At 36.0% G+C, this 20,943-nt stretch overlaps 1 protein-coding gene across 1 annotated transcript; it reads left to right on the top strand.

The window, feature by feature from the left end:
- Nucleotides 1-2,662: 2,662 nt before the first annotated feature.
- On the top strand, nucleotides 2,663-14,036 carry LOC121248503 (3-hydroxyacyl-[acyl-carrier-protein] dehydratase FabZ). Its single transcript, XM_041146987.1, has 4 exons — nucleotides 2,663-2,984; nucleotides 3,080-3,140; nucleotides 3,244-3,388; nucleotides 13,497-14,036. The coding sequence occupies exons 1-4, from the start codon at nucleotides 2,780-2,782 to the stop codon at nucleotides 13,746-13,748; spliced, it is 663 nt and encodes a 220-aa protein (XP_041002921.1). The 5' UTR covers nucleotides 2,663-2,779; the 3' UTR covers nucleotides 13,749-14,036.
- The last annotated feature ends 6,907 nt before the right edge of the window (nucleotides 14,037-20,943 follow it).

Genomic DNA, 20,943 nt, shown 5'->3' with positions numbered 1-20,943 from the left:
TTACACCATGTGACACTAGAAATATGTACGTAATGAACAATTTAATACATCCTGAGTGTTCTGAACTGTGAGATTTCGTTCAAAAGTGTATTTTATGATTCCTTAGCATAATAAAATCATCTGCAGCTCTATGGACTTAGGTACGTTGTCAAACCACATTAATTTTATGTCGTGTGATTGATCTGCTTGTATTTGCTTTCACTTATTTGTCATTGCCGTGTGTTTTCACAAGAAGTATGTCCTAGAGCTCCTTCTGTTAGTTATTTGTTTTTTTTTTTTTTTTTTTTTTTTGCAGATAATAGTTTATCATTTTGCCAAGTTATTCGCTCTAAAAATGAACACTTGAAGCAGTTGTGTGCATGCTTATGGGTTGGCTTCGGTACAATATATTAATATGGATAAATCTGAATTATTGATTAGTCCAAATGCTGGAGCTAAGGAGATTGTTGATATTATGGCTATTTGGGAAGTGCATTCTCTGTAACATCATGATAGGTATTTAGGTTTTCCTTCATTGGTTAGATGCTCTAAATGTAATACTTTTAAGGAGTTGAAAGACCGAGTTTGGCAAAAGTTATACAGTTGGAAGGAACAATTACTGTCACAGGTAGGTGGAGAAATTTTAATAAAAGCGGCTATTCAAGTGTTGCCGATCTATACAATCAGTTGTTTTTTGTTACCTAAGTCCTTTTGTAAAGAGTTAGAAGGGATGCTTGTAAGGTTTTGATGAGGTCAACGAAGTACATAACGAAAGGTGCATTTTGGTTAGTTGAACAAAACTATATACTTCAAAATTGAGAGGGGGAATGCATGGGTTTTTAAAACTTAGGTTTTTTAATTTAGTTTTACTTGCTGAACAAGGGTGGGGGTTAATATATAACCCTCATCCTTACTCTATCAAGTGTTTAAAACGAAGTATTTCCCTAATAAATATTTTTTACAATCGACATTGGGTCGGAAATCTTCTTGTGTGGAGAAGTATGTGTGCAGCTAAATCTCTTTTGGCGAATGGGTGTATTTGGCGGATAGGAAAGGATGACAAAGTTCAGATATTGCAGGATAAATAGGTTCCAATCTTTTGGTTACGTAAAACTCTCCCTCATAATTATATTGTCCATGAAGATTCTAAGGTTAGTTTGCTTATGGATAAGAACACCAGCACTTGGGATCAAGACTTAATTAGATTTGTTTTTCCACCAATATTTGTAGCTGAGATAATCGTACAAATTCCTTTGCTTTCAAGAGAGTCTGAAGATAAACTTATGTGGCATGGTATAAAGAATGGTTTTTATTTTGTTAAGCTATGCTATCATTTAGCAATGGATTTGTTTGATTCTAAAGGTGGAGCTGAAAGTTCACATTCACATGGACTATTAATTTTTTGGTGACAATTCTAGAACTTGAAACTTCCAAATAAAGTTAAAGAGTTTTGGTTGGTGTGCTTGTAATGATAGTCTTCCAAAAAAGAAAAAATGAATATGATGAAGAGGGGTGTTATTTCTAATGGGTGTTGTGCTCATTGTCAGTTAGTTGTAAAGGATTGTTGTCATGCTTTTTAGGGCTGTTTAGTTGTGATACATGTATTAAATGTGAGATGTCCTCAGGTTTTATCTTTGTTGGAGGTTGATGGTCACTTTGCTGATCTGGTTTGGGAATTAATGAGGTTTGATTTGACTTTAGTTTCTATTTTTCTTACCATTTAGTGAGGTGTATGGAAGTATAGGAATCTAAAGTTATTTCATGTCTGTGTGCTTCAAGATGTTGTTGATAACTATATAGCGTGTGTTGAGGAGTACACTACTATTTAAATGCATCAGCTAGTTATGCGCAAAGAGACTTTGCTATCTTGGAAACCTCTAACACAGGGAATGGTTAAACTTAATTTTGATGGTGCTTTGTTTTGATCTTCTAACATTTGCGGGCATTGGGGTTATTTTATGGGATGCTAAATGTGATGTTTTTATTGGCTTTAAGTCTAAAGGAATGTGGAGTGTTTGAAATGGATGAAATAAAAGCTTTGGCTGCTTTGAGGGTTTATCTTGATTTTAGGTTTTTGAATATTGATTTTGGAAATGGATTCATTGTCTATTAATGAAACTATCGGTTCTAAGGAAACTAATTTTTCAAGGGAAGGGATTGTGATTACAGAAATTGAAAGTCTCCTTCACCGGTTCTAGAAGTATGATGTGCTTCATGTTGGTAGGCAAGGAAATGAAGCAACACGTTTGTAAGACATGCTCGTTTTGTGGGTGACACTATTCAGTAGTGGCATCAATGTTTCGATTTTATTCAGTCTAGAGTTTTGTTAGTTACTGATTTGTAATTGTATTGACTTTCTTATTGGATTTCATTATGAATGATATTTATTTTGTTCTAAAAACATATGGTAAGATTTGATTTGTAAGATTTAAATTTTTAAAATTTATCTTCTAAATTAAATTATACCATATAAGCACTTTATTAAATGTGCTCAACACAACAGCTTGAAAATAAGATTTTTCTTTTTTCATACCTTGTAATTATACCATTGTTGCTTTCTTCCTTTTTAATTTTCTTATTCATTTGATTGTTTTGTTTCCATATTTTCGTCTGTATTTTACTCTTGGTAAACAAAAAGAGGCCGGGCCATTTGTTTTGAGAGAAAGGCCTGCCCGTTTGGATGCGTTGAAAGTAGTTCAGGGAGTCCTGCCCACGGTGATACCATCCCCCAACTTCACTTCCCCCCTCGCGACGACTTCGAACTCCCCGCTCTTCTCTCTGTATCTCTCGAGGAAAAGAAATGGCAGCCGCCTCCAGTTCCCTTCTATCTCCCACTCTTTCTCACTCTCTGAACAAACCCAGAAGGTTCTCTCCGACCGGGCTCTCTCTTTCTTTCTCTGTACCTCGTTCTCTCTCGCTTCAATCCTACCACCGGTCCAATTCCGTCACATGCTGTTCTCTCAATGGAGGGGACAACACCAGCCAAGACATACCCATTGAAAATAGTATGTATTCTTTAACATTTCTGTTTTAAGTTCTTTGCCATCGCAAAGCAAATTATGTTTTTTTTTTTAGCATTTATTTCTGATCCTTTTTGCAGGATACCCAGCATTTCCTACAGTCATGGATATTAATCAGATACGGGAAATTCTGCCCCACCGGTGGGTCTTTGTCAATTTTTTGCTTTTTCTCGTGCTTTATGCTTCGCGTTGTTGTTTATTATTATTCTCTATGTTCTGATGCTTCTTTTGCCCGGTGTTGTAGGTTTCCATTTCTGTTAGTGGATAGGGTGATTGAGTACAATCCTGGGGTTTCTGCGGTTGCTATCAAGAATGTGACTATAAATGATAACTTCTTTCCCGGGCACTTCCCCGAGAGGCCTATTATGCCTGGTGTCCTCATGGTTGAGGTACTGATCGTTTTCCCCATTATTCTTTCGCTTTATAAGTATTAATTTACAAACACTACTCGACCCTGGTATTCTTTTATATATTAAAGAATGTTTCACACTTGTTAATTAGTATTTGGATCTTATAAAAGTTTTTAGAGAAATATTTATTTTCTTATTAATGAATGGATACGGGATTAGTGATCTGAAACAAAATAAGAATACATCAATTTATCTCATCGTGAGTTTGAAAGAGTTGAAGAGCGGTTGATGTATGCCTAGCCATAATAACAGGAGAAACTGAAAATGCTGATTTTCATCTTAACAGGATATCTCTTTTATAAATGACTACCTGGCCATTGGGATTGTTTCAGCTTCCTCATTGTTGTGACTGTCACGGTCTCATGTTTATTTTATATCATTTGGTTGTGTGGGGTTTACACAAGAAGTATTGCTTTTAACTGAGCATCACCCGAGCATCACCCACAAATATAATAGGGGGTTTTGCAGGTTGAATAACTTGAATTAGACTTGGGTTGTTATGTTGGAGGAGTGCCTCTTGAGATGTTTTCTTATTGTTGGCTACCATTGGTATCATTGGGGAAACATGATATAAAACTGTTTCGATCAAGTGTATCACGCAGGAATCAACCATTTGTATGATTTTTCGATAGAAAGAAATTACAAAATGGTATGAAACCTCCCATATCGTATGTTGCTGGTTTGTTTCAGTCCTACTACTGTGTTGATAGGTTGTATGTTGCTGGTTTGTTTCAGTCCTACTACTGTGTTGATAGGTCTGTGTCATCTCCCTAGGTTGGCTTCCCCTCTGTGTCAATGGAACATCTAAATCCCTCCAGTTGTTGTGATTCTTCATAGCCCTGAAGAATAATTTAGTGTTATAGTTCCCCAAGTTTAGCGGTTGCACCAGTGACTTTTCCTTGAACAAGCTCTCTTTGGCTCTACTAAGATCACCATACTCTTTGACTGCACTCGCCTATTCTTTACACCGGTTTCCATCTAATGGGTTTTGCTGGACAAGTTTCTGGGGATTTTCTATCTTCTCTTTAGCCTGTAGTACCCTATTCGACAGGTCAGAGAATTGATCCTTATTCAACTTCTTTAACTCCTTGATTATGATACCACATCAACCACAGTTTCGGCTCTCACAGATTAACTTAACAGGGGACATTGAGAGTGTGAAGTGGCTATACATCAAAAGATAGAAAATGGAGTGAATGAATGCACATCAAGCTAGATTTAGTAGCAAGAGAGAGCAAGACAGCACTAATTCATCTAAAAGGTTTTGGAAGTCACTGAAGATCAATGATGGCTCCAATCTTCAAAGATTTACAATGGCAGTTGCTAGTTCAATAGAAATTTTTGCCTGAACTAAGTTGAAAAGGTAAAAGGAAAGAGGATTCAGACAACAAGCTTTAGCGGTTGTGAATAAGGTTATGCCATGTCTATATGAGTTCATTTTTCTTTCCTTCCCTGTAAGTGAGGTGATAGGGTTTCCATTTTTCATCAAGGACAAAGAAAACATAGGGTTCTGATTAGAAATTCCAAAACCCTTCTTCCCTTTATTTCTTTTAGATTTTATGCTAGATAAGACTACCTATTCCTATCGATATAAATAATAAAAAAAAAAGACTACCTATTCCATTGTCTAGAGTATGTGTCCTTTAAATGACAGTGAAGCTGTATAAAGCTTGATGCAAATTGTTGCCTGGGAATTGGGATTGTGGGAAGCTTATTTTAGGGTAGAGTGCTAACTTAGGTTTGGAATAGAGCATAACAGTTTATAATTTGAAATGCTTCAAAACTATGAATTGTTAGCATGCTAATTTACCTATGGTTTCTATGTTTCAACCTCACAAACAATTTGGGATGTATTTCCTTTCTTGCTCCCTTTAGACAACATTGGCCAACTATATCATGGAAATGGGATTGGTTGGTTGTGGCAATGGAAAAATGGAGAAGTAAAAAGCAGAGTGGTAGTTTTTGTGCATTCATTGTCCATCCAAATACTTTTATGGTTAAATTCAAATAGATGGTCTGAAAGGCCACTTAAAGATGCCTTGCAAAAGCAAACTTTCTTGATGCTTTCCAGGCTATTATTTCAAAAATTCTTGTTATCAGGGGTATAGGGTGGAAAGTGTACATTTAAGACATGTCTTTGAGAAATAGAGAGAGGTGGTTGAAAGAGCACTTGACTATGGTGGTGGTAGGGGGGGTCGTGGTCTCTTAGCAATCCCGGAAGGAGTGGAAGGAAAGGGTTGGAAGAGATTTTCTATGGAGTTAAAACAGAGTTTGGTTAAAAAAGCTCCAATCCAAGCCAATGTTTTGAATACCGTACCGGACGCCGTACCGGTCAAGACACTGGAACGAAATATTTCGGTACCGGTACCGTTTCGGGATAGCGTTTCAGGATAACGTTTCGGGATAGTCGATATATAAATAAATTATATATAAAAAAAATATATTCCAAAATAATAGTCTATATATAAATAAATTATATATAAATACATATATATATAAATTATAAATAGTCTAGTCTGAATTGGGGGGTTAAAAAATATGCTTGTAGTTTGAAAAAACGAAAAAATAAATAAATAAATAAACACAGGCCGAAATATAGGCCGGTACAGGCCAAAATTGAGGCCGGTACAGGTCGAAATTGAGGTCGGTACAGCCGGTATTTTGGCCAGTACGAAATGGGTGGCCGGTACAAAAAATTTTGGCCGTATCAGTCGATACGGTACGAAATTTAAAATACTGGTCCAAGCACCACATATAAACAAAGAGGTAGAGAAGGGACAGGAGAGGCAGTCCAAGTCGTATGCAGAGGTGGCGGTGGGTGGTGCAGGGAAAAGGGCGGCTGCACATGCAGTTCCGAGTCATCCTCTGGCGGTTGATCAAAAACACAAAAAGGGAGGCATGGCAGGGGTACTTTCAGCTATCCAATTACCTGAAATGGATAGTTGTTCAGGAGAAAATGAGTTGCAGGGATATCTGCATGGTCTGAAAAAGGAGGTAACGGGCGTGAAGGAGGATTTGAAATTGTTTAGAAAGGAGATAAAGCCTTGAATTTTTGAGATAATCAAAGGTTTGGGCCTGGGGTTGGGCCAACGTATGAGGCCTCTAAAAACAGGAAAAAGGAAGGCTGCTGGGTGTAATAGTTTGAGGCCAAACAAAGGGAAGGCCAAACTTGGGTTGGGGCCGCTTAAGCCCGAAATGGAGACCGAAGCTCCATTGGCCCATGTTTGAGAAGGGCTCCACTTCTGGGCCAGTTTCATGGTCCAACGGAAGTCCTGGGCTAGATAAGACCCTTATCTCGAAGCCGGTAACCTCCGTCGTCGATCACGACCACTACGCAGGCATTCCTTCATCGGTGGCGACAGCTCCTACGTAGAAATGCATGCAAGCTTCTATGGAACACTTGGAGGAGGTTTCTGACTTGTCCCTAGTCATAATGGCGGAGAAGGCGACATGTAGGGTATTTGAGAAGTCCACGACAGGAGTAGAGTCTGTGGAAGGCTTGGAGCATGGTGGTAAGACACAGATAACAACGATGTGTCCCTTGGCTCTGGTTTCGTCCCGTGATCATGGTGTAACGCCGATGTCTAAAGGGTCTGTTGAAGTTGCACACACAAGGTCGCCAGAGGTGAATGGACTTGCTGCCAACACTGAATCTCCAATGGAGAGTACCATTGGTGTTGTTGAGGAGGCATAGGATCTGAACAAGGTTTTATCGTTGGTACCGTTTGGATCTACGCCGGGCGCTACATCGGGGGAAGACGTTGTCCCCTTGGTATCTCTTCCTCCATTAAACAATATAGATGAATCATCTTCGGATTGGGTTTTGCAAAAGGTTAATGAGATTCAACATATTGTGGAAATCTCACATGGAGGATGTGAAGACTAGTTTAAAGCTCTAATCACTGCGATTGAGGCAAGCCACTCGCATGATACCAAATCAAGCTTCAAGAAAAGCAGGGAGTTGAAGCGTCTTTTTAATGCAATCAACTATGATGCTAAGGGTGGTAGCTCCAGTCGAGGGCATAGAGGTTGATGTATGTTGGGAAGTCTTTCGCATAAAGGGTATTTTGGGAGATGTGATTTATGTTGGGCTGTGGGAAACAAGGGGTTGGGGTTAGAGAGGGGTGAGTTATTCCATCTCAGGCTTGATGTATGTTGGGTAGTTTTTCGTGGGCTTTTGGAGCAATAGAAGCTCTCTAGTATGGGTTAGGGATTTTCTTGTATAGATCCAGTGTACTTAGTTCTTCCTATTGATATATATATATATATATAATATTTTTACTTATAAAAAAAAATAGAGAGAAGTGGTTTTTAGCTAATTGGAGAGGTCTGAAAGGTATTCCCGGATTCCAGCTACATTGAAGATGGAAACTATTTGTCTTTTGTGGTGCATTTGGAGGGAGAGGAATAAGTGGAACTTCGAGGACCGGGAGCACTTTCTTGAAGATCTTAAAATTTTTTCTTTCAAACTTTATTTATGTGAGCTATTGCTATAGATTTTAATGGTCTTAGTCTCCATGAATTCCATGTATCTATCTCTGGGTCTTAATTAGGTGCATTCTCTTGTGTAGTACCTGTATACTTGGGCTATGCCTATTTTCATATTAATTAAATTTCTCTTACTTATAAGAAAATATAGAGAGGCAAGCTCTCCTATGCTGCTCTGTCGTAAAGAAAATCTAAGCCCACCTGATCTCTATCAGCATTCAGCTTCTAAGCGGGGGGAGGAGCTTTGTCTCCTCGGTCCTCTAATCCTCTCCCATTCCTGTACCTTGACTGACCACCTCTTCCTCTTTCTTATTTTTTCCTCTCCCTCTCTATGGGTCTTGCTTTCCACTGGTGTTGGAAGTTGAATGCCAGAACTGCCATCATCCACTCTTCACTGACATACATGCACCATACAGTTAGAATCGCTGTCCCCTGATCTTCCCAAACCTGTACGGCCACCCCATTTATGCCGGCCACCCCATCATCCACCCCATTTATGCCCCTCCTTAGGTGCCCAACATGCCACCCAATTCTGGTGCATTTCTGGCCACCCTTACCCCCCGAGAGCAACCCTCTTCTTAGTTAACCTTTATCCCATCTCCTGTCTATCTCTTGTCTGGTTGCTTTTTTCTTCCTTAGTTCTTGTCCAGGTGTTTTAGGTGTATGAAAGCTAGTGCCCAACAATCCTTCATGCCCCTTCATTGGTCAACCCGCTCAACATTCAACCATATGCGATGCCAAGCTCTCCTTCACTTTCCTTGAACTCGTTGGAGCTATTGGGAAATAGTTTTTGTCCACCCATCATCTTTCAAGAATGCAAAGTGGGATCAAGAATCTTCAACAACGACCTTGACAACTGAAATCATTGCCTCTTATTGCGAGTTTATGACTCAAAGCAATTTGATCATTGGATTGTTTCAACAATTGTCTTCATGATGGCCAATCATGGGACCGGACCACTTAATTCGTACCATTTCTTGAATGATTTTTATTTTTTTATTTTTGATTAGTGTAAAATTTTATTGAAACTAATAAATAGGTGTAGCCCAAGTACACAGGAAGTATACAAACAGCAAACACCTAATTACAAGTTAGGAGCTAGAAAGTGATACGAGTGATTTTTATTTTTTTGATAAGTTCTTGAATTATTTTTGTTTCCAGCCTATATCTGTTATTTCCCCCCTTTTATATTCCTGATTCTTTTTATTATTAGTTTTCCTTTATATATATATATATATATGAAGACACTGCTCTGATCCATGGCTAAAGCAAGAAAAAGAAACTGCTGCTGGGACTTGTGTCTCTAAAACAGGTGAAATCGCAGCCTTTCCAAAAAGAAGGGAAAAAGAAGTCAGAGAAAAAAACTGCTATTGGCTCTGACCATGATTCTCTTGCCCCTTGTCTGAGACTTCCTTTTCATTTAATGTAAATGGAATGGAAAATTCTATACACCATACCACTATCACACTTTCATTCCACTAAGTAAGATGTGGTACATTTATCACCATTAAATGATCATTTATTGCATAATTATTTATCATCTAATAGTAATGAATGTGCCACATCTTTCTTTTAATTTTCAGGTGTTTGTCTTCCCCATTTATTGCATGATTGTTTCAGATTTTTTTTAGCCTATTACATTCTATGGGGACTTATAGGGCGCCGAGAGATAGATTGATGTGGAGGGCTTATGATCACAAGATATGTACAGTGAAGGCGTATTATAGCATCTTGACAACACTAGAGCATACTCCGTTTCCCTGGAAGAATATTTGGAGGACTCGTGTGCCTTCTAAAGTAGCTTTTTTTATTTGGAATGCTGCTCTTGGGAAGATATTGACCACGGATAATCTGAGGAAGAGAGGATGTATAGTGATGGATTGGTGTTATATGTGTAAAAAGAATGGAGAATCTGTGGACCACCTCTTATTACACTGTGAGGTAACTAGGGTGTTGTGGGATGAGATTTTTCAAAGGGTTGATGTTGCATGGGTTATGCCTAGGAGGGTGGTGGATTTGTTGGGTTGTTGGAGGAAGATGCAAGGCTGTCGTCAAGTGGTTGCAGTGTGCAAAATGATTCCGTTGTGCATTATGTGGTGCATTTGGTCAGAAAGAAATGCGTGATGCTTCGAAGATAAGGAACGCACAATGGCCGAGTTGAAGAATTTTTTTATCCACACTTTAATGTGCTGGTTTTCTGCTATTGTATTGCATGGTGATAATGTGCATGATTTCTTGTCTTTAATTTATCGCTCTTACTATGTAATTAGGGGTCCTTCTGTATACTTCCTGTGTACAAGGGCTATGTTTATTTCTCTCATATATATAATATTGATCTCTTACTTATCAAAAAAAAGAATGTGCCACATAATACTTAGTATGATCAAAATAGGATGAGAGTGTGGTATATAACATTACTCAATTGGAATATATTAGTAGTTCTAGCCCATTAGGTTAAGTAAGAGTTAATGAATTTACATATATATGCTTCAGTGTGTTCCAAGGTTTGGACTTTAATGATGGAATATGGATTTTTGAGCATTGAGACAGGCTTCCCTAGCATTGCTCTCTTCTTCTTCTTCTTCTTCTTCACTGTGCATTGGTGCTGATCACGACTCCATACAATAACAAACTTTTCACTTTTCTCTTTTGCAACCAAATACTAATCAAACCAGCCATTACTTCTCAACTACGGCCGCTGTCCAGAACTTTTCAGCAGCCCTTTTGCCTCAAGAAACAGGTCTTTTGCCCTTATTCTCCCCATCATTTCAATGTTAACTTTTCAACTTTTCTTCTAAATTTCTAAACTCTAGATTTACAAGATTTTATAATCCTAGGGTGACCTCAAGCACACACAAACATATTCCCCAAGTCTGTTCTATGTCATAAATGATTCCTTTCCCTCAGTTTTCCGGATGGCATGTGATCAAAAAGCTTCAGAGGCTTATCTCATGGTATTACCGGGGGATCAAGTCCAATGGAACATCAAATAGGGCGGCACAAGATTGGGAAGTAGGCAACTTTGAAGAATTCTTTAGCCTATTGTATTCTACGAAACCGAATGGACAACGAGCGGACAAGTGGATACCTGCAAGTAAGGGTACTTTCTCGATTCGATCCTTCTACAAGTCCCTCACACACTCACCGAATAATCGGTTCCCATGGAGAAGAATCTGGCGGAATAAGGTGCCCCCCAAAGCGGCCTTCTTTACTTGGATAGCTTCCCTGGGAAAGATTCTTACAACAGATAATCTGAGGAAGCGCAAGATAATTATACTAGATTGGTGCTACATGTGCAAGAAATCGTGTGAGACAGTGAATCATCTCTTATTACATTGCGAGATAGCTCGAGCGTTGTGGATTGAAGTATTCAGCCGAATAGAGTTAGCTTAGGTAATGCCCGCCACAATGGTTGAGTTTTTGGCTGGTTGGACATTGCCAAGAGGTGTTCCACAAATCAAAGCCGTGTAGAAGATGGCCCCTATCTGCATTATGTGGTGCATATGGTAGGAGCGTAACGATCGGACATTTGAAGATAAGGAGCGGACAATAGACGAACTTCGATCCTTCTTTTTTAGGACTTTATTTCTATGGGCCATAGCTATAGATTTTAATGGCCTAGATTTTCCTGACTTTCTTGTTTCCATTACTACGACCTAGATAGGTCTTATCTCTTGTATACCATCTTGTGTACTTGAGCTATGCCTATCATCATTAATAAAATCATTTACTTATTAAAAAAAAAAATATATCTTACAAGTTTTGATGGCATCTAATAATCAACCATGCTCTATGGGTGAGCTTGACAGTGGATAACTGGTATAGTTCAAGTCTCTCTATCCACTACTTTCCCTTGTCAACCTTCCTACGTTTAGTTACCAATATCAGAACCCTAAAATTCATATATTTTCCCTGATAATTTCCAAATGAAGCTATTGTCCAGAATTTTCCAGCAACCTGTTTGCTTCAAGAAACAACAGTCTCCCCCTTGTTCCCCATCATTTCAAAGTCCTTGCCAACTTTTGAACCCTAATCCTTTCTTCTAAATTTTGAAGCCCTGGGCCACAAATCTCTTAACCCTAAGCCCAAGCATAGATGGACAGATTCTTTAAATTTGTTTCTCACATCATGTTGGTTCTAACGGCCGAGAAAACTGAAAAGATATGTATACAGCTTCTAGTCTTTCTCTCTCTCTGAAATTATTCTCAAGTGGCTGATCTATTGCCGAGGTAACATGGTACAATAAAGATATGCTCTTCTTCTGGTTTGTGGATCTGGGGAACTTGAACACCAAGGAAAGGATATGAGACGAGGGAGAATTGCTTCTTCTGATTCCACTCTTTTGACTGAGATAGAATACTCCACATATATAAATTTATATATCTTAATGTTATTTATTCAATGTTTCACTCGAATTACGGTTACGATCTGCCCTAAACTGGTGGGTAGCCACCTCCCCCACCCCCCCACCTTAGCTTGGGCAGGGTGACCACTTTTTACCGTCCCCGCCCCTGAACAGGAGGCCAATTTCCCAACCCACTGTCCAGAGTGCAGCGCCCAAAACTAGAGTATCAAATCTCGATACAACAACTTGCATGCAGCACAGAAATCCTAATCAAACTCAAAGAGTCAAGCCGATCTCTGATCTTTTGATCATATTAAATAGATCGATCTGAAGTTTGAGATCTCAGATTCAAGACCCACGGCCATGGCCGTGGGCTAGTGCGACACAATGGGAGTCACAGTCGTGGTTGCAGGTCAGTGTGACATGACAGGACACATAGCCATGGCTGTTGGTGCCTTAGAGATCTATGTGCCACGGCCATGGGTGGCTGAAGAAAAGAGAAATGAGAGACAGAGCTGCACGTATGAGAAATGGGAGAAGAAGAAGAAGAAATCAGGTGAAGAGAGAAAAAGAAGTGTTGGGGTTAGAACAGAAGCAACTGAAGGGAAGTGTTGGGCTTTTTGTTACATATATGACTTGATTGGGTGGGCGGGCTATTCTCAGGCAGGTAGTACCTACCGCCCTGTTAAATTTTTACACTTCCCCCGTCTGTCTGGCCCAGAATAACAGGTGAGCTGGGCGGACTGGCCAGGTAGCACGGCAGACCTACTTGGACCATAGTCAAGTCTCTGGCGCACAATAAGCAGCTGGTGTAAAGAGATTGAAGAGGATCAAGGCCTCATTCATTGAGAGCCAGAAAAACAATATCCTGTTGTATTAATTTTATTTCACTGGAGCATTAATCACAATACATCAGCCCATGGAAAATGGCCATGCAAGAACAAGTAAATCATCAAATGTCAGGCAGTCTTTGTTCCTTGTATCTTCTTTTTTTTGGATCACTGGTTTTGTTTGAAGGCTAAATTTTCATATTTTGCTGGTTTGATAGTACACATGAAGCAAAGAATGAAATCATGATTGTATCCCTCAGGCCTTGGGGTATAAAAGCTTGTTGTATGCTTAATATACCAGATATGGCATGGGATTTGGAATATGACATTCTCTTCTTTATATGCTTCATTGATTGGAGTTCACCTTGAGCATGATATGAACACTTATACTTAGTACTGATGAAAATGTCATTGGTGGGCACAGGCAATGGCCCAGGTTGGAGGTTTGGTTATGCTGCAGCCAGAAGTGGGAGGGTCCCGTGAAAACTTCTTCTTTGCAGGAATTGACAAAGTGAGGTTTCGAAAACCTGTGATCGCAGGAGACACTTTGGTGATGAGAATGACACTTGTTAAGCTGCAAAAGCGGTTTGGCATAGCAAAGATGGAAGGGAAAGCATACGTTGGAGGTGAGGTGGTATGCGAGGGGGAGTTCTTGATGGCTACAGGGAGTGGCTGATGTGCTCAGTTTCTAATGCTTCAGTTTTTGTGTTTCCTCTCAATATGTCGTTACTTTCTTTCCTTTTACTCTTTTTGGTTGCAAGTACATTATTCTTCTGATATGAAACTCCAGGGGTTGCAAAACTTCAGAAGTTATCAGACTCGATTATTGTTACATAGTTTTTTCAGACGCTTAAGTTCCCTTTGGTGCCAAAGGTATGATGGGATGAACCAACCAGTCATGAAAATGACTAGCATTGGAATTTTGTTTGAATGGCCATTTAAATGCTGGGTTGATTTTGTGTAATTCTCAAAACTCTTTCGGGTCCCGTTGCCACTGCAGCAGTCTCTCTCCTTCACCGGGATACATGATTTGATTCAGCCTTGTTTCTTTATTCGTCTTTAATATAATAAAACCATCGTCCTCATCTACTTAGAAACAAGAACATGATAGACTGACTATCAGGAATTCAGCGGCCAACCACCCTGAAGAATTCATTGTTTTTATATTATTATTTTAATCTTTCTTCATTTAAGAGCAGCAATTGCGGCCTCCGTTTGATTAAATAATACAAGCCAATATTCTCCTTAATTTTTCTTTGCAGGACATCTGGCTAAGGTTTATTGTTATTGTAATTATTATTGGAACTAGTTTTAGTATTAATATTGTGACTTGTTATCATTATCTATTATTCAAAGAATATGCTGCTATTATATGGTTTCTCCCTCTACCAAAAACCAATAATGGGAACCCCACCTCAGCAGATTTAAATTTAGAAGAATTATTGGCATATTATAAAAGATAAAATTAAGAACGGGAAGAAAAATGAAAGCTATAATATAATGTCCATTAACATATATATATATATATATATATATATATTAAAAAAATCAGTTGAAGCATGGAAAATATGAGGTCGTATAACAGTGAGGTAGAAAAAACTACCAATCAAAACCGACTAGATCCTATAACTGCAAATAACACAGTTAACAAGCGAAAGATCTTTTAATTTGGTGTAGCTTTCCTAGAGAAAAGCAAAAAGGGTAATAGGTATACATATTGAGGGAGATAATTGGTGAAGCAGTCCATGCTTTGCCTCCCCAATGATGCGGCTGATGAGTGCCATCTACCTTTAGCTTGCTGCCCATAATCTGTAGTGGACTACTCAATGGCATGAGGGACTGTGTCCTTTATGCAACCATCATGGCCCCCCTCCGCTCGTCTCTCTATCCTTGCTTTTAAGGTGGTAGGAAACATCAATTATTGCTGCTCACTAAAATCAAATACCTTCTTGATCTACAGCCATACATCTGTCGAGCTTTTTGCGCCGAGTGTTGGGTACATTTTTATTGGGTATTTCTCTTCTCTCTTTTCAGAACAACTACAAAGGGGGATGGCGTTGCATTTGCATGCTTTCCCATGATCTCACCCTTTTACTCGCACTTTCTTTTTCAACTGTGCGCAGGTTATATGACATCAACATGATATGTTGTGGATCTGAACGTGGCCGACCTCAGGTCTCAGATTTTAAAGAGGTAATTAAAAGATTACAAGATATATATATATAATTTTTTTATATGATTTTTTTAAAGAGAATGAAAGGGATTAAATATATTTATTATTAATAAGATTACCTAATGAAAATGATAGCTAAGGCCAAACCTTTATCAAAGAAAAGAAAAACAAAACCCAAAAAGGCAAAAACTAAACAATTATAGGGCAGAATGGAGATGGGAACTTAAAGCGGGAGAGGAAATATGGCAGCTGCAAGTATGAATGGATCTTGATGTTGGTGGGTCCATTTCATGACGCTCCTACCTGCCCTGATTGGTTTGGTTTATCATATCAAACCCAATATATGATTTTTTTTCTTCATATACTATTATTTTGAATTATTAGATGAAACTATAGAAGATGGGTCCAAGAGACCCACCCATTAATTGACAAAGTGCGCATCATTGTTGCTAAGACGTTTTTTTTCCCCTTCATAAATCAAGGTTGATTTAATGTAAAACTAGGGATAAAAAAAAAAAGGGTGGCACCAACAAATTAACCCGATCCAATGTTTAGTCACTAAACTAAGGATGAGATTACAAACGGCAATTTTTGGAATATTTCTACTTATAAGTCGGTGGAAAGAACACACTCTTTACACTGTTGATATGACATGATTTAATTTACCACAGCAACGAATACATGAAACAATTAATAGAAATTTTCCTTCCCCCTCCTCTAGTCCCTTAGGTTTAAAAGTAAGAATGATTGTATGCTTTATGCTCGGTTTCCTTTTGCAAAGGTCTGCAGAGGCTGCATGCGTTAATATAATTCATGTCAAAGTTCTTTGTTTTAAGTGTGATGTAATTAATTAGCACTTCTCTCAAATTGTATGTATTTGAGCTTCGTTTTCAAGCTATAGCCAAATAATAAAATTATCAAATTCTCTTCTATGTTTCTTTTGCAATTGGATATTAAAATTATATCACATAATAGCACGTTGACCAGCAATCAAAAATAAAAAAGTAGCAAAAAGTAGGGATATATATATATATATATATATATATATAGATATAGTTGTCTTTCATTTTCACACGTACGGTAACCTATGACCACTAGTCCAGGAATCAAATCCATCTCTATGGCAAAAAAACAAACAAAAAAGAACAGGAAAATGGAGGTACAAGATATCAATCATGTAGTTCATATTTATTTTTACAAAAATTATATTGAGGAAGCTTGCATGAGGTACATGAATTCCTTTACTTTCACGAGCTAATTAAGCATTAAGAGTTAGCATGAACGAATTAATTTCGTAGCTAGCTTTATTTATACCATAATATAATGCTGTATCTAACATTATTTGACAATTTTATAGAAAATTTATCGAGTTCAAATATTATTTTTGTAAAAGAAATATAATTAAAGCTTATATTTGTCAACCCAAAAAATAAAAATATTCCTTACAAAACCTTTCTTATTTGTTATCTACCAAAATAATTATATAGTAGATTATTTTTGTAATGGTGGGGCAGTCCATTTTTTTCCACCCATTTCATAAAGGAAAATAATTTATCCTTAACATTTTGTATAATATATTGTATAATAATATGTTAAATAAATAATAATTTTGTAAGATATTTTATAAAAATAACATAATTTTATAAAAATATTTCTTATTTAATATATTATTATACAATATATTATAAAAATATTATAGATATATTATTTCTCTTCCATAAAAGTGCCCCGAGAGTTTGGAACACAACATCATGAATAGAAGAGAGAGAGAGAGAGAGAGACATATACCTCTAATGATCTAATCTAATCCAATAGGCGTGGCGTGCCTGTCCGTCCAACCATGCTGTCCTCTCAAAATTACAGTCCCCAATGTGTCTGTGTGTGTCGTCATCGTGTCCAAGTTCAACCCACCCTTTGAATCTTGATGCCTTCACCTTCCACTCTTCGAACTCTTCTCTGATCACGTACACCATCTTTCTACTTTTGCTCCACTTTTTTTAACTTGCTTCCACCTATTCTTTTGTTTGGAGGATGCATGTCATCACTCATTAGTAAGACAAAGAGGTAAAAGTACGAACAAGTAAACGACACCTAAGATTCATAAAAATGAATATAAAGGGTTGGGGGTGGTAAAACTATAATTTCATTCATAAGCCAAAAAAAATTTATAAACCATACGTCATATGTCAAGTGTAGACTCAGCCTATAATAATAAGAAAAATTATAGTTACAGTAATCGTCAGTATATAAATATCACGCAACCATTTAAAATGAGCAATGTTAGGGATACTTCCTATTTGAAGATTATAATATAAGTTTAAATAATTTTATCTTTAAAATTTTTTAAAATTATAAAACTATCCCCTCCTAAAATAATTTTTTTCTTATTTAATAAAGGATCTGTACATATAATCTTCAAGTGGAGACTGTAAATAAAATTTCTCTTTAAAAAACGAATAAATAAGATACCCACATAAAAATAATTAATTTTTTAATAATAGACTCATTTTTCGAAGCGACTATATAATACTTACGTACTCAATAATAACTGTACGTAGCATTACTCAAATAATAAACATATAAATATGAGTGATGTTAGGAACAATGTCTAAATATATAAGTATTGTGCAAATATTTTATAAAAAAAGTGGTTTCATCATAAAAAGTGAATTGTTCACACTTTTTTAATGTGACATCTATATTATTTTATAAAAGGTTCTACGTGAACTTGTGTTTTATCTTCCAACACACGCTAGACCATTCGCCATATCGGTCGGCCTGTTGATTATTGGGAATGACTCATCAACTTGCTTTGCTTAAAATTTCTCAAATAATGTTAATATGTATATAATTTGGACTTGGACTTCGAAAACCACCGCCTAATTGTGGGTTCTAAATTCTGTATGTTAATAATGTTGATTTGATGTTATTAGCATTCACATTCATTTCTCAAATTTAGATGAACTATCAATCAATTAAAGAGACATGAACAATAGGTTTTCAATATAAACACAATGGAGTAACTATTTACTAATTTGCAAAATCAACAAAGCCAAATATCTAAGTCATCGCCTATAAATTCATGACTATATATATAAGTAATCTTATAAATCAGTTTTTGACATGTACATGTATTATCCATGAGTGACCCACTCGATTTATGCAATGAGACAGCTTATATATTAAACCCATACCCTTTGATAGCAATGCCCACAAATGAACTCATCTTCACCATTGAAACTTCAACATACCGATGGAACCCACATATAGGAATCCTTATATTGGTATGACTCAAAACAAACTCACATTGTGTTTCAAAAACCAGTTCATTCGAGTGCATGTGTGTCCTACGTACACGCATTCGTAAGAGTTAAAATTCACCTCTTGCAACCAAACATATATCCAAAATGATGTTTAGTGAAATCTTTGTGCAAGTCTTGGAAGCTAGACTCATGTGTGCCTTACGAGAGAGCCTAGCAAAATCATGACCATGAATCAGGTTTCCAACCCAATTAATGAAACTCAAACTAATTACAAACCATGCAACTGTAGTATAGGTTTTGTCACTAGAATATGTCGATACATTATTTTTTACAGTACCATCATTACCCACAACTAAATTTTTCTATGCAGTTAGAATTTTAGACGGCCAGGGATCCTTTATTATTAAATCAAGTTCTATAGGCTACTTGTTCAAGAAAAAGAAATAAACATACACAAAAAAACATTAAAAAAAAAAAAAAAATTATGTGAATTCAATTTGGATTTTTGGATTTTTATAATTCAAATTTAGTGATATTATCAAAGACATGTGTATAAAATTCTCATATTATTGGTGAGAGTTTTAAACCTATTTGAAAATACAATTATTTTGGTATATTCTTAAATTATTTTATTATTATTCATAAACTATTTATTAAAATAATGTAACTTAACCTGACAAATGGGTCCCGACATCTATTATGAATTGTTTTTAAATGTGTAAGAGTATAAGAAAATAAATAATAAATAATTCAATTTTTTTAAATTCTAAAATAATAAAAATATTAAAAAATAATATTTTAACAATATTTTATCATCTTAATTCAATTCAATTTAACATACAAACACAACACTTTATCGAAATACATCATCGAACTATATCCCCGATAGATGTAGTACTATTCTATTTATTATTGCCTTACTGTTATTTATAGATATACTACAAATTACAATGCTACTCCCACGCAGGGAGACCACCGAAATAGGCAAAAGAATTTCTGTTTTTTTGTTTTTTTAAACATTTTTTTAAATTCATTAAATATTTAAAATTAAATCAGAAATTCATTTTAAGATTCTTAGATTTAGATGATAAATTCATCTCAATTCATCATTATAATTTTTTTAAATTTTAACATAAAATATAATAAATAATTTAACTTTTTTAAATTTTAAAATAATAATAATATTGAAAAATAATATTCTAATAATATTTTATTATCTCAATTTAATTAAACTGAGATTTAGTTTGGATCTTCAACTCCTTTCAATTCATCTCAACTCATCATTACAACTTTTTCAAATTTTAACATAAAATATAATAAATAATTCAATTTTTTCAGATATTAAAATAATAATAATATTAAAAAATAATATTTTATTATCTCAACTCAACTCACTTCAACATTTAAACACACAGTCTAATTCAACCCAGCCGCTTAACAATTGAGCACCAAAAAAAAAAAAAAAAATCAATCGCTGGCATGCTGAAGATAGCAATGGTATCCAAGACAGTACTAGCATCCCAACGCAAGTACCTTTGCTTAAATGAAAGACACTTCGAGTTCCGGTACAGTACTTGATTGTGTGTACTCGATGTCTCCTTTACTCGCGGCTACTATGTTGCTACATGTTTACAGCTGGTCTTAATGTCTAGTGTAAATTTTTTTTTTTTTTAATATATTTAAATATTTTAAAAAAATAAAAAAATATTAATATATTTATAATCACTTTCTTAATCACTAAGTAAAAAAAAAAAAAAAAAATTACCAAATGATGAAATGAAGCAGTATAAATGAGTGGGCAAAATAATATTTCTCTTACTCTTAATCTTTATACCTCCAAAAACAAAGAACATTTTATATCTTTTCTTCTAAATTCATTGAACTGGTACAGAACTTTACAAACACTTTAATTTATAATATTTTTTATTTAATTTTTTTTTCTTTTTTAAAATTTAAAAAATACTCAATTCAAATTATTTTTTTATTATTTACAAATTATATTATTATTATTTATAAAATTCTCATATTATCTAACTCTAAAAAACAAATCGCTAAAGAATACATGACAAATTAAGAAGGAAAGTCAACTGAGTGAACCTCACTCAATAAAAAAAAATAAAAATAAAAAAAATTATTCTCATGGTAATTTATAGAATATACGTGGTTAACATAATTTAATTTAAAAAATAAATTCTAAAATTCTAAAAATAAATAATGCGGATCGCGTGATATATTCACAGGATAATAACAAAATAACTCGAAAAATAAGAAGTGAAGCCAACGGAGAAAAAAGAAAGGAAAACAAAAAAGAAAGAAGAAGACAAGGAGAGCATTAAAAAGGAAGAGAAGCGTGACGTGGACTTCTTGTACTTGGTGCCTCCAAGCAACGGCCCAGATCCGCTCTTAGCTCCTCACATCCCGTTTATCTTCACGCC

The sequence above is a fragment of the Juglans microcarpa x Juglans regia genome, chromosome 2D (assembly GCF_004785595.1).
Source record: "Juglans microcarpa x Juglans regia isolate MS1-56 chromosome 2D, Jm3101_v1.0, whole genome shotgun sequence".
In the NCBI taxonomy this organism is placed as follows: domain Eukaryota; kingdom Viridiplantae; phylum Streptophyta; class Magnoliopsida; order Fagales; family Juglandaceae; genus Juglans; species Juglans microcarpa x Juglans regia.
This window is presented reverse-complemented; position numbering and strand designations above follow the sequence as displayed.